Raw genomic sequence first — 14,545 nt, forward strand, 5'->3', positions numbered from 1 at the left:
CCAAACCTTCTGTAACATAGCCATCGCCTACAGAGAGATGAACCCAGAGAAGCAAGCTGGTACTGGGGCTCTGTTAACAAATGCAAACAGACCCCACAGGGCCCCAGCACAGCAACAGCAAGACAATTAGACCCAACCAAATCATGAGAAAACAAAAAGATAATTACTTGACACATTGGAGATAAATGACAAAAAACAGAGCAAACTGGAATGCTATTTGGCCCAAAATAGAGAGTACAAAGGTGACAGAATACCTGATCACTGTAACTGGCCCAGAATAAAATTAAGAAAAACTTTGACTATGTACAGACTAATTGAGCATAGCCTTAGGCAGAGGTTGCCTTAGGCAGAGGTTGCCTTAGGCAGAGGTTAGCCTTAGGCAGAGGTTGCCTTAGGCAGAGGTTGCCTTAGGCAGAGGTTGCCTTAGGCAGAGGTTGCCTTAGGCAGACTCTCAAGAGAACTCTCAAGAGTTAACTCTCAAGAGAAGACAGGCTATGTGCACACTTGTCATAAAATGAGGTGGAAACTGAGCTGTACTTCCTAACCTTCTCCCAAATGTATGACCATATCAGAGACACATATTTCCCTCAGATGACAGACCCACATAGAATTGGAAAACAAATCCAATTTTGATAAACTCATATCTACTGGGTGAAATACCACAGCGTGCCATCACAGCAGCATGATTTGTGACCTGTTGCCACAAGAAAAAGGCAACCAGTGAAGAACAAATACCATTGTAAATTGCAACCCATATTTATGTTTATTTTTGAGTGTAATGTTTACTGTTTATTTTTTATTGTTTATTTTACTTTTGTTCATGATCTACTTCACTTGCTTAGGCAATGTAAACATGTGTTCCCATGCCAATAAAGGCATTTAAATTTAATTTAATTGAGTGAGAGAGAGAGAGAGAGAGCGAGAGCAAGAGAGAGAGAGAGACACTTACTGGTCTGAGACCAAACCACACGACTAACAACATTGGACACTCTATCCCATCCTGGAATATCCCAGGCCTGAAGTCATCTGCATTTGGCCTAAAGAGCAAGAACCTGGACTTCAAAGAAATTATCACGTTTCAGGAGAAGACTCAGATGCAGACATTGCCGAAGTAACAGAAGTTTATTACTAGAACAGGCGGCATGCAAAACTACAGGTCAAGGGCAGGCAGAGGTCAGTAATCCAGACCAGAGTCCATAAGGTACAGAACGGCAAGCAATCTTGGGGTCAGGGCAGGCAGAAAAAACTGGGAAAACTAGAAAACAGGAACTAGAATAAGACTGGAGCAAGGGGAAAAATGCTGGTAGGCTTGACGAACAAAATGAACTGGCAACAGACAAACTATAACGACACAAGGTGAGACCCAAATGCAGACACAGAAGGCTCGAGTCTCTGATATTTATTGAACAACGAGGGGCAGGCAAGAGGCAGGTCTGGGACAGGCAAGAGTTCATAACCAGGTCAGAGTCCAAACGATACAGGGCGGCAGGCAGTCTTGGGGTCAGGGGCAAGCAGAATGGTCAGGCAGGCGGGCTCAGTGACAGGGAAGGCAAAAGGTCAGAAGCGGGAGGATAAAAAAGAGAGACTAGGTCAAAACCGGAGCTTGGAAAACCGCTGGTTGACTTGGCAAGACAAGGCAAACTGGCAACAGACAAACAGAGAACACAGGTATAAATACCCTGAGGATAATGGGGAAGATGGGCAACACCTGGAGGGAGATAGAGACAATCACAAAGACAGGTGAAACAGATCAGGGTGTTACATAAATCAGAAATACATACATCGTCATCCTACAACAAACATGGTACAGAGGAGATGGACCCACTGGTTGTCCTATAGCTTACAGAGAGCTGGTAGTCCCATCTACCAAACTACCTGGTGTGAAACAGGGAAGGGACTCAAGGGGTATGCTAATTTGGTATAGAGGCAGACCTAACTCACTCTATTAAATTAATCAAAACAGGAACATTTTACATTTGGCTAGAAATTCAAAAGGAAATGATGTCAACAGAGAAAAATGTCCTCCTGTTTGCTACCTATATCCCCCACTAGAATCCCCATACTTTCATGAAGACAGCTTCTCCCTCCTGGAGGGGGACATCAATCATTTCCAGGCCCAGGGACATGTACTAGTCTGTGGCAACCTAAATGCCAGAATTGGACAAGAACCTGACACCTTCAGCACACAGGGGGACAAACACCTATCTGGAGGTGACAGCATTCCCTCCCCCATATGCCCCCCTAGGCACCACTACCACTAAATAATACAAAAACGTGTCACAACTCCTGCAGCTCTGTCGCACGCTGGGTATGTACATAGTCAATGGTAGGCTTCGAGGGGACTCCTATGGTAGGTACACTTGTAGCTCATCTCTTGGTAGTAGTACTGTTGACTACTATATCACTGACCTCAACCCAGAGTCTCCACTGACACCCCTATCATATCACAGGAAAATCACAGTATACTTGAACAGAGCAATACTTAATCATACTTAATCAGGAACTGAATAATATTAAGAAATGCTATAGATGGAAGGAAAGTAGTGTGGAAACCTACTAAAAACAATTGGGCAACAACATATACAATCCCTTTTAGACAACTTCCTGGACAAAACGTTCCACTGTAACAGTGAAGGTATAATCTTGGCAGTAGAAAACCTAAAAGTATATTTGACTTCTCAGCTACTCTATCAAATCAAAAAATGTCAAACACAAAAACAAAGAAAATGAACAACAGTGACAAATGGTTTGATGAAGAATGCAAAAACCAAAGAAAGAAATTGAGAAACCTATCCAGCCAAAAACATAGACACCCAGAAAACCTGAGCCTTCACTATGGTGAATCACTAAAACAGTACAGAAATACACTACAGAAAAGGAAGGAACAGCACATCAGAAATCAGCTCAATGTAAGTGAAGAATCCATAGACTCTAACCACTTCTGGGAAAACCGGAAAACACTCATGAAAACAACAACACGAGGAGTTATCTATCCAAAACAGAGATGTATGGATAAACCACTTCTCCAATATTTTTGGCTCTATAACAAAGAACAAACAGCAAAAACATATGCATGATCAAATACAAATCTTAGAATCAACTATTAAAGACTACCAGAACCCACTGGATTCTCCAATTACATTAAATGAACTACCATGACAAAATACAAACCTCAATGAAATGATAAAATATATAGACCACAAATTCCAATTGGCTATACTCTTTAACATCATCCTTGGTGCTGGCATCTTCCCCAATTTTTGGAACCAAGGTGTGACAATGTTGCGTTAGGAGGTAGGTCAGGCGCAGGAGAGCAGAGATGTCTGAAAGGCATACTTTTAATAGGCAAGTTCACCAAGGTATGGCATAATCCAAAAGTCAAACGCCCTCGACAACAGAGACACACGTTACTCAAGCAAGGAGGAACAAACAAAGCTCCTAAAATAACACACTCTCATTAAATGCGTGAAACAAAAAATTGGGCACAACCTAACCGAGCTAAATCACAAAACAAAACAATCCCGCACAAACCTAGGCAGACAACAGGGTAAATATATACACAGAAATTAAGGCAAATGAAACCATGTGTGAAAGAAGCACAGACAAAACAAACAGAAAAGGAAAAAAGGATCAGTGATGGCTAGTAGGCCGGCGAAGCCGACAGCCGAGCGCCGCCCGAACAGGGAGAGGAACACCGGGGCCTCGCTGTGGTGGCGGTCAGCGCTTGCCTTTTAAGGTTTCCCTCGAGCGCCTCACCCAATCATCCACCACAGGAGCCTCGGTCTGGCTCTGATGCCATGGTACCAGGACCGGCTGATACCCCAACACGAACTGGAAGGGCGACAGGTTCAAAGAGGAGTGGCGGAGTAAGTTCTGGGCCATCTCTGACCATGGTATATTCAGTCGGGCAAAAAAGTATTTAGTCAGCCACCAATTGTGCAAGTTCTCCTACTTAAAAAGATGAGAGAGGCCTGTAATTTTCATCATAGGTACACTTCAACTATGACAGACAAAATGAGGAAAAAAAATCCAGAAAATCACATTGTAGGATTTTTAATGAATTTATTTGCAAATTATGGTGGAAAATAAGTATTTGGTCAATAACAAAGGTTTATCTCAATACTTTATTATATACCCTTTGTTGGCAATGACAGAGGTCAAACGTTTTCTGTAAGTCTTCACAAGGTTTTCATACACTGTTGCTGGTATTTTGGCCCATTCCTCCATGCAGATCTCCTCCAGAGCAGTGATGTTTTGGGGCTGTCGCTGTGAAAACCCTTACGGCGCTGTGAAGCCGAGAGGCTCTGACGTCATGTATGGCATGTTACTGTGTGTGTGTGTGTGTGTGTGTGTGTGTGTGTGTGTGTGTGTGTGTGTGTGTGTGTGTGTGTGTGTGTGTGTGTGTGCGTGCGTGCATGCGTGCATAATTATTCCTGTGTGGACATTTTGTTGGTCCCCACAAGGTAAAATGCTATTTCTAGGGGTTTAGGGTTAAGGTTATAATTAGTGCTAGAGTTAGGTTTAGGGTTAGGAGCTAGGGTTAGGGTTAAGGTTAGGTTTTGGGTTAAGGTTAGGGTTAGGGTAAGAGTACAGGTTAGAGTTAGGGAAAATTGGATTTTGAATTGGACTGAATTGTGTGTCCCCACACGGTTAACTGTACAAGACTGTGTGTGTGTATGTGTGTTTGTGTGTGTGTGTGTTGGAGTGTCAGTGTAGTATGTGTGAGTGTGTGGGTAGAGTCTAGTGGGTGTGCATAGAGCGGTCTAAGACTGTGTGTGGTCTAAGACACTGCACCGCAGTGCTAGCTGTACCACTAGAGATTCTGGGTTCGAGTCCAGGCTATGACGCAGCCGGCCGCGACCGGGAAACCCATGGGGCGGCACACAATTGGCCCAGCGTCGTCCGGGTTATGGGAGGGTTTGGCCCGGCCGGGATGTCCTTGTCCCATCGCGCACTAGCGACTCTTGTGGCTGGCCGGGCGCAGTGCACGCTGACACAGTCGCCAGGTGTATGGTGTTTCCTCCGACACATCGGTGCGGCTGGCTTCTGGGTTAAGTGGGCATTGTGTCAAGAAGCAGTACAGCTTGGTTGGGTCGTGTTTCGGAGGACACACGGCTCTCGACCTTCGCCTCTCCCAAGTCCGTACGGGAGTTGCAGCGATGGGACAAGACTGTAACTACCAATTGGATATCACGAAATTGGGGGTAAAAAGTACCACAAATTATAAAAATAAAAGAGGGGGTGCAACTCAGTATTAGGAAGGTGTTCTTAATGTTTTGTACACACAGTGTATGTCTCTATGTGTGTGTGTCTGTGTGCATCTATACTTCTATCCCTCTTGTGCAGCCACCCTGTGGTCGTCAGAATTCTGCAGTAGCAGCACGTTGACCCCAAGACAGTGCAGGTAGCGCCCCAGACCCTGCAGCATGTTGTCACACACCACACGCAGCTGCCATGGGGGGACATGGGATCCCTGGCTCTCCTCCCCAGGCTGGGGTCTCTTATTTCAGCCTAGGCTTGGCGTTGGACCTTGGGGTGAGGATGGGGCCACTGAGTCCTCCTGACACCCCTGATAACATGGAGAAAGAAAGAGACCATATTAAACCTGACTAGAAACTCCCAGGTTGCCGTCTAACAGGTACAAAATACATTCGGTAACACTTTACATGAAAGATACCTATATAAGGACTTCATAACACAGTCATAAGCCTTACATAACACATTCATATGCCAAAGACTCATATTCCTTTGTTCCATGTTGTAGAATAAGACTATTGATTGGTTGCGGAAACTTGTCATGAATTGTGTTGTAATTTAATTGTATTTGAAGCACCAAAGTGTAAATTTCCGAAGGCCTTCCGATCAAGGGAGTATTCAATTTGTAGCCAAAAAACTGCAGCCATGACAATCCTGGCTCACCCTAAACAAAAGAAAACAGTGGTGTCATGATGTGGAGTAGTAGTTAACCTCTGACCCTCGGAGACTGGCCTGCTTCTTCTCTTCTTTCTCCTTTTCTTTACTCTTCTCCATCTGAAGCGAGGAGATGGAGCGGAGGTCTTGTGGCAGCCCAAAGCATGCTGGATACTGGGAGAGGGCTGAGTAGACGTCCCATAAGCATCGACAGCTATAGAGAGACAGAGAAAAGAGAAAGAGATAGAGAGAAGAGGGTCAGAGAGAGGAGAGAGTTATAGAACCCATTGCCCTTCATGGTTGCGAGGTCTGGGGTCCGCTTACCAACCAAGAATTCACAAAATGGGACAAACACCAAATTGAGAATGCATGCAGATTTCTGCAAAAATATCCTCCATGTACAACGTAAAACATCAAATAATGCATGCAGAGCAGAATTAGGCCGATTACCACTAATAATCCAAATCCAGAAAAAAACTGTTAAACTGTTAAACAACCACCTAAATAGAAGCGATTCCCAAACCTTCTGTAACATAGCCATCGCCTACAGAGAGATGAACCCAGAGAAGCAAGCTGGTACTGGGGCTCTGTTAACAAATGCAAACAGACCCCACAGGGCCCCAGCACAGCAACAGCAAGACAATTAGACCCAACCAAATCATGAGAAAACAAAAAGATAATTACTTGACACATTGGAGATAAATGACAAAAAACAGAGCAAACTGGAATGCTATTTGGCCCAAAATAGAGAGTACAAAGGTGACAGAATACCTGATCACTGTAACTGGCCCAGAATAAAATTAAGAAAAACTTTGACTATGTACAGACTAATTGAGCATAGCCTTAGGCAGAGGTTGCCTTAGGCAGAGGTTGCCTTAGGCAGAGGTTCCCTTAGGCAGAGGTAGCCTTAGGCAGAGGTTGCCTTAGGCAGAGGTTGCCTTAGGCAGAGGTTGCCTTAGGCAGACTCTCAAGAGAACTCTCAAGAGTTAACTCTCAAGAGAAGACAGGCTATGTGCACACTTGTCATAAAATGAGGTGGAAACTGAGCTGTACTTCCTAACCTTCTCCCAAATGTATGACCATATCAGAGACACATATTTCCCTCAGATGACAGACCCACATAGAATTGGAAAACAAATCCAATTTTGATAAACTCATATCTACTGGGTGAAATACCACAGCGTGCCATCACAGCAGCATGATTTGTGACCTGTTGCCACAAGAAAAAGGCAACCAGTGAAGAACAAATACCATTGTAAATTGCAACCCATATTTATGTTTATTTTTGAGTGTAATGTTTACTGTTTATTTTTTATTGTTTATTTTACTTTTGTTCATGATCTACTTCACTTGCTTAGGCAATGTAAACATGTGTTCCCATGCCAATAAAGGCATTTAAATTTAATTTAATTGAGTGAGAGAGAGAGAGCGAGAGCAAGAGAGAGAGAGACACTTACTGGTCTGAGACCAAACCACACGACTAACAACATTGGACACTCTATCCCATCCTGGAATTTCCCAGGCCTGAAGTCATCTGCATTTGGCCTAAAGAGCAAGAACCTGGACTTCAAAGAAATTATCACGTTTCAGGAGAAGACTCAGATGCAGACATTGCCGAAGTAACAGAAGTTTATTACTAGAACAGGCGGCATGCAAAACTACAGGTCAAGGGCAGGCAGAGGTCAGTAATCCAGACCAGAGTCCATAAGGTACAGAACGGCAAGCAATCTTGGGGTCAGGGCAGGCAGAAAAAACTGGGAAAACTAGAAAACAGGAACTAGAATAAGACTGGAGCAAGGGGAAAAATGCTGGTAGGCTTGACGAACAAAATGAACTGGCAACAGACAAACTATAACGACACAAGGTGAGACCCAAATGCAGACACAGAAGGCTCGAGTCTCTGATATTTATTGAACAACGAGGGGCAGGCAAGAGGCAGGTCTGGGACAGGCAAGAGTTCATAACCAGGTCAGAGTCCAAACGATACAGGGCGGCAGGCAGTCGGGGGTCAGGGGCAAGCAGAATGGTCAGGCAGGCGGGCTCAGTGACAGGGAAGGCAAAAGGTCAGAAGCGGGAGGATAAAAAAGAGAGACTAGGTCAAAACCGGAGCTTGGAAAACCGCTGGTTGACTTGGCAAGACAAGGCAAACTGGCAACAGACAAACAGAGAACACAGGTATAAATACCCTGAGGATAATGGGGAAGATGGGCAACACCTGGAGGGAGATAGAGACAATCACAAAGACAGGTGAAACAGATCAGGGTGTTACATAAATCAGAAATACATACATCGTCATCCTACAACAAACATGGTACAGAGGAGATGGACCCACTGGTTGTCCTATAGCTTACAGAGAGCTGGTAGTCCCATCTACCAAACTACCTGGTGTGAAACAGGGAAGGGACTCAAGGGGTATGCTAATTTGGTATAGAGGCAGACCTAACTCACTCTATTAAATTAATCAAAACAGGAACATTTTACATTTGGCTAGAAATTCAAAAGGAAATGATGTCAACAGAGAAAAATGTCCTCCTGTTTGCTACCTATATCCCCCACTAGAATCCCCATACTTTCATGAAGACAGCTTCTCCCTCCTGGAGGGGGACATCAATCATTTCCAGGCCCAGGGACATGTACTAGTCTGTGGCAACCTAAATGCCAGAATTGGACAAGAACCTGACACCTTCAGCACACAGGGGGACAAACACCTATCTGGAGGTGACAGCATTCCCCCTCCCCCATATGCCCCCTAGGCACCACTACCACTAAATAATACAAAAACGTGTCACAACTCCTGCAGCTCTGTCGCACGCTGGGTATGTACATAGTCAATGGTAGGCTTCGAGGGGACTCCTATGGTAGGTACACTTGTAGCTCATCTCTTGGTAGTAGTACTGTTGACTACTATATCACTGACCTCAACCCAGAGTCTCCACTGACACCCCTATCATATCACAGGAAAATCACAGTATACTTGAACAGAGCAATACTTAATCATACTTAATCAGGAACTGAATAATATTAAGAAATGCTATAGATGGAAGGAAAGTAGTGTGGAAACCTACTAAAAAACAATTGGGCAACAACATATACAATCCCTTTTAGACAACTTCCTGGACAAAACGTTCCACTGTAACAGTGAAGGTATAATCTTGGCAGTAGAAAACCTAAAAGTATATTTGACTTCTCAGCTACTCTATCAAATCAAAAAATGTCAAACACAAAAACAAAGAAAATGAACAACAGTGACAAATGGTTTGATGAAGAATGCAAAAACCAAAGAAAGAAATTGAGAAACCTATCCAGCCAAAAACATAGACACCCAGAAAACCTGAGCCTTCACTATGGTGAATCACTAAAACAGTACAGAAATACACTACAGAACAGGAAGGAACAGCACATCAGAAATCAGCTCAATGTAATTGAAGAATCCATAGACTCTAACCACTTCTGGGAAAACCGGAAAACACTCATGAAAACAACAACACGAGGAGTAATCTATCCAAAACAGAGATGTATGGATAAACCACTTCTCCAATATTTTTGGCTCTATAACAAAGAACAAACAGCAAAAACATATGCATGATCAAATACAAATCTTAGAATCAACTATTAAAGACTACCAGAACCCACTGGATTCTCCAATTACATTAAATGAACTACCATGACAAAATACAAACCTCAATGAAATGATAAAATATATAGACCACAAATTCCAATTGGCTATACTCTTTAACATCATCCTTGGTGCTGGCATCTTCCCCAATTTTTGGAACCAAGGTGTGACAATGTTGCGTTAGGAGGTAGGTCAGGCGCAGGAGAGCAGAGATGTCTGAAAGGCATACTTTTAATAGGCAAGTTCACCAAGGTATGGCATAATCCAAAAGTCAAACGCCCTCGACAACAGAGACACACGTTACTCAAGCAAGGAGGAACAAACAAAGCTCCTAAAATAACACACTCTCATTAAATGCGTGAAACAAAAAATTGGGCACAACCTAACCGAGCTAAATCACAAAACAAAACAATCCCACACAAACCTAGGCAGACAACAGGGTAAATATATACACACAGAAATTAAGGCAAATGAAACCATGTGTGAAAGAAGCACAGACAAAACAAACAGAAAAGGAAAAAAGGATCGGTGATGGCTAGTAGGCCGGCGAAGCCGACAGCCGAGCGCCGCCCGAACAGGGAGAGGAACACCGGGGCCTCGCTGTGGTGGCGGTCAGCGCTTGCCTTTTTACCCGTGGGCAGCCTCCCAGGTTTCCCTCGAGCGCCTCACCCAATCATCCACCACAGGAGCCTCGGTCTGGCTCTGATGCCATGGTACCAGGACCGGCTGATACCCCAACACGAACTGGAAGGGCGACAGGTTCAAAGAGGAGTGGCGGAGTAAGTTCTGGGCCATCTCTGACCATGGTATATTCAGTCGGGCAAAAAAGTATTTAGTCAGCCACCAATTGTGCAAGTTCTCCTACTTAAAAAGATGAGAGAGGCCTGTAATTTTCATCATAGGTACACTTCAACTATGACAGACAAAATGAGGAAAAAAAATCCAGAAAATCACATTGTAGGATTTTTAATGAATTTATTTGCAAATTATGGTGGAAAATAAGTATTTACTTTTTTGCCCCACTGTACTTCGCCCACTGGCCGGTCCTGGCAATAGGACCACAGAAATCTACCCACATCCTGGTTCACTCTCTCAACCTGCCCATTACGAGAGACGGCCTACAGGGAGGAGGTGAGGGCCCTCGGAGTGTGGTGTCAGGAAAATAACCTCACACTCAACGTCAACAAAACTTGGACTTCAGGAAACAGCAGAGGGAACACCCCCCATCCACATCGATGGAACAGTAGTGGAGAGGGTAGCAAGTTTTAAGTTCCTCGGCATACACATCACAGACAAACTGAATTGGTCCACTCACAGACAGCATCGTGAGGAAGGCGCAGCAGCGCCTCTTCAACCTCAGGAGGCTGAAGAAATTCGGCTTGTCACCAAAAGCACTCACAAACTTCTACAGATGCACAATCGAGAGCATCCTGGCGGGCTGTATCACCGCCTGGTATGGCAACTGCACCGCCCTCAACTGTAAGGCTCTCCAGGACACAACGCATCACCGGGGCAAACTACCTGCCCTCCAACACCTACACCACCCGATGCTACAGGAAGGCCATAAAGATCATCAAGGACATCAACCACCCAGCCACTGCCTGTTCACCCCGCTGTCATCCAGAAGGCGAGGACAGGTGCATCAAAGCTGGGACCGAGAGACTGAAAAACAGCTTCTATCTCAAGGCCATCAGACTGTTAAACAGCCACCACTAACATTAGTGGCTACTGCCAACACACTGTCAATGACACTGACTCTACTCCAGCCACTTTAATCATGGGAATTGATGGGAAATTATGTAAATATATCACTAGCCACTTTAAACAATGCTACCTTATATAATGTTACTTACCCTACATTGTTCATCTCATATGCATACGTTGATACTGTACTCTATATCATCGACTGCATCCTTATGTAATACATGTATCACTAGCCACTTTAACTATGCCACTTGGTTTACATACTTATCTCATATGTATATACTGGATATCATCTACTGTATCTTGCCTAGGACTCATTCATATATCCTTATGTACATATTCTTTATCCCCTTACCACTGTGTATAAGACACTTGCTCGTTATTACTGCATTGTCGGAACTAGAAGCACAAGCATTTCGCTACACTCGCATTAACATCTGCTAACCATGTGTATGTGACAAATAAAATTTGATTTGATTTGAGGACTCTCGGGTGAAAACCCGAGGTAAGGCTGACCAAGACCCCCAAACATTCCATGAACGCCTTTCACACCTTGGACATGAACTGGGGACCCCGATCAGAAACAATGTCCTCAGGCACCCCGTAGTGCCGGAAGACATGAGTAAACAGGGCCTCCTCTGTCTGTAGGGCCGTAGAGAGACCGGGCAAAGGGAGCAGACGTCAGGACTTAGAAAACCGATCCACAACGTCCAGGATCGTGGTGTTGCCCTGTGACAGAGGCAGATCGATCAGGAAGTCAACCGACAGGTGTGACAAAGGCCGCTGTGGAATGGGAAGGGGTTGTAACTTCCCTCTGGGCAGGTGCCCAGGAGCCTTGCACTGAGCGCACACCGAGCAGGAGGACACATAACCCCTCATCTCCTTGGCCAAAGTGGACCACCAGTACTTCCCATTAAGACATCGCACCGTCCTACCGATGCCCGGATGACCAGAGGAGGGGGACTTGTGAGCCCACCAGATCAGCATGTCCCGAACCTCCAGCGGAACGTACACCCGTCCCACTGGACACTGTGGTGGAGTAGGCTCTAAACCCAACAAGAGTTGTGACCTGTTGCCAGAAGAAAAGGGCAACCACTGAAGAACAAAAACCATTGTAAACACAACCCATATTTATGTTTATTTATTTTCCCTTTTGTACTTTAACTAATTGCACATAATATGAAATGTGTAATGTCTTTATTCTGTTGGAACTTTGTGAGTGTAATTTTTACTGTTCATTTTTACTGTTTAATTCAGTTTTGTTTATTATCTAGTTTACTCGCTATTGCAATGTTAACATATGTTTCCCATGCCAATAAAGCCCTTAAATTGAATGAAATTAAGAGAGGGGAGAAAAGAAAGAGGGCTAGAAGGAAGGCGTGAGAGAAAAACACTATGAAAAATACAAGATTCAGAGATAAGACAGACAAAGATAAGACAGAGAACATCAAAAGAGAGAGACAGAGAGATAAAGGGACAGACGATACTATCTCTTCAGAGACAGACAACGTTTCAGTGTCCACACTAGGATACGGCTGAAGAATGAGGTCATATACTGTATCGGGCATGTATTCTAAGAAGTATGATAGCAATAATGGTCATTAGAACAAGGCTTAAGTTCACTTTATTGGCCTTTGCAGGAATTATTCTCACATATTCTCACAGAATGCTAAAGGAGATGACAAAAGGCTGCTCACCTGCGTAGCGGGGCTGGCTGTACTGGAGCAGTCGTCTCTCCCAGTTGGTGTGTGTGTGTGTGCCTACGTGTGTACCTGCGTAGCAAAGCTAGTGTGTGTGTGTGTGTGTGCCTGCATAGCAAAACTAGTGTGTGTGTATGTGTGTGTGCCATGTGTGTGTGCCTGCCTGCGTGTGTGTGTGTGTGTGTGTGTGTGTGCCTGCATAGCAAAACTAGTGTGTGTGTATGTGTGTGTGCCATGTGTGTGTGCCTGCCTGCCTGCGTGTGTGTGTGTGTGTGTGTGTGTGTGTGTGTGTGTGTGTGTGTGTGTGTGTGTGTGTGTGTGTGTGTGTGTGTGTGTGTGTGTGTGTGTGTGTCTATACAGTGCATTCTGAAAGTATTCAGACCCCTTCCCTTTTTCCACATTTTGTTACATTACAATCATGTTCTAAAATGTATTAAATGCAATGTTTGCTCATCAAAAAACACATAATGCTCTATAATGACAAAGTGAAAACAGGTTTTTAGAAATGTTTGCAACTTTATTAAAAATAAAAACAGAAATACCTTATTTGCATAAGTATTCAAACCCTTTGCTATGAGACACGGCATTCAAATCAAATCAAATGTATTTATAAAGCCCTTCTTACATCAGCTGATATAAGACATTGAGCTCAGGTACAGCCTGTTTCCACTGATCATCTTCGAGATGTTTCGACAACTTGATTGGAGTCCACCTGTGGTAAATTAAATTCATTGGACATGATTTGGAAAGGCACACACCTGTCTATATAAGGTCCCACAGTTGACAGTGCATGTCAGAGAAAAAAACAAGTCATGAGGTTGAAGGAATTGTCCATAGAGCTCTGAGACAGGATTGTGTCGAGGGAGAGATCTGTGGAAGGGTACGAAAAAATGTCTGCAGCGAAGTGGCCTCCATCATTCTTAAAATGGTAGAAGTTTGGAACCTAGAGCTGGCAGCCCAAACAAACTGAGCAATCAGGGGAGAAGATCCATGGTCAGGGAGGTGACCAAGAACCAGACGGACACTCTGACAGAGCTGCAGAGTTCCTCTGAGGAGATGGGTGATCCTTCCAGAAGGACAATCATCTCTGCAGCACCCCACCAATCGGGCCATTATGGTAGAGTTGCCAGATGGAAGCCACTCCTCAGTAAAAGGCACATGACAGCCCGCTTGGAGTTTGCCAAAAGGCACAGAAAGGACTCTCAGACCATGAAAAACTCAATTCTCTGGTCGGATGAAACCAAGATTGAACTCTTTGCCCTGAATAACAAGTGTCACGTCTGGAGGAAAACCTGGCACCATCCCTACGGTAAAGCATGGTGGTGGCAGCATCATGCTGTGGGGATGTTTTTCATTGGCAGGGACTGGGAGACATGTCAGGATCGAGTGAAAGATGAATGGAGCAAAGTACAGAGAGATCCTTGATGAAAACCTGCTAAGTAATAAATAAGTAAGTAAATAAATAAGGCTGTAACGTAACAAAATGTGGAAAAAGTCAAGGGGTCTGAATACCTTCCGAATGCACTGTACCTACCTTATCGTATCTGACTCAGCGTCTGCTGTCGTCTCTCCCAGTTACACAGCTGTTCCATCTTATCCAGGGATTTCCCCAGGA

General features: G+C 44.3%; 1 protein-coding gene across 1 annotated transcript; it reads right to left on the minus strand.

Annotated features, from left to right (window-relative positions):
- Nucleotides 1-5,210: 5,210 nt before the first annotated feature.
- On the minus strand, nucleotides 5,211-14,522 carry exd3 (exonuclease 3'-5' domain containing 3). Its single transcript, XM_042302810.1, has 4 exons — nucleotides 14,480-14,522; nucleotides 12,928-13,015; nucleotides 5,975-6,124; nucleotides 5,211-5,569 (listed from the first exon to the last, which is right to left on the minus strand). Exons 1-4 carry the CDS (start codon nucleotides 14,520-14,522, stop codon nucleotides 5,512-5,514), a joined length of 339 nt encoding a protein of 112 aa, XP_042158744.1. The 3' UTR covers nucleotides 5,211-5,511.
- Nucleotides 14,523-14,545: the final 23 nt, after the last annotated feature.

The sequence above is a fragment of the Oncorhynchus tshawytscha genome, linkage group LG20 (assembly GCF_018296145.1).
Source record: "Oncorhynchus tshawytscha isolate Ot180627B linkage group LG20, Otsh_v2.0, whole genome shotgun sequence".
Classification (NCBI taxonomy): domain Eukaryota; kingdom Metazoa; phylum Chordata; class Actinopteri; order Salmoniformes; family Salmonidae; genus Oncorhynchus; species Oncorhynchus tshawytscha.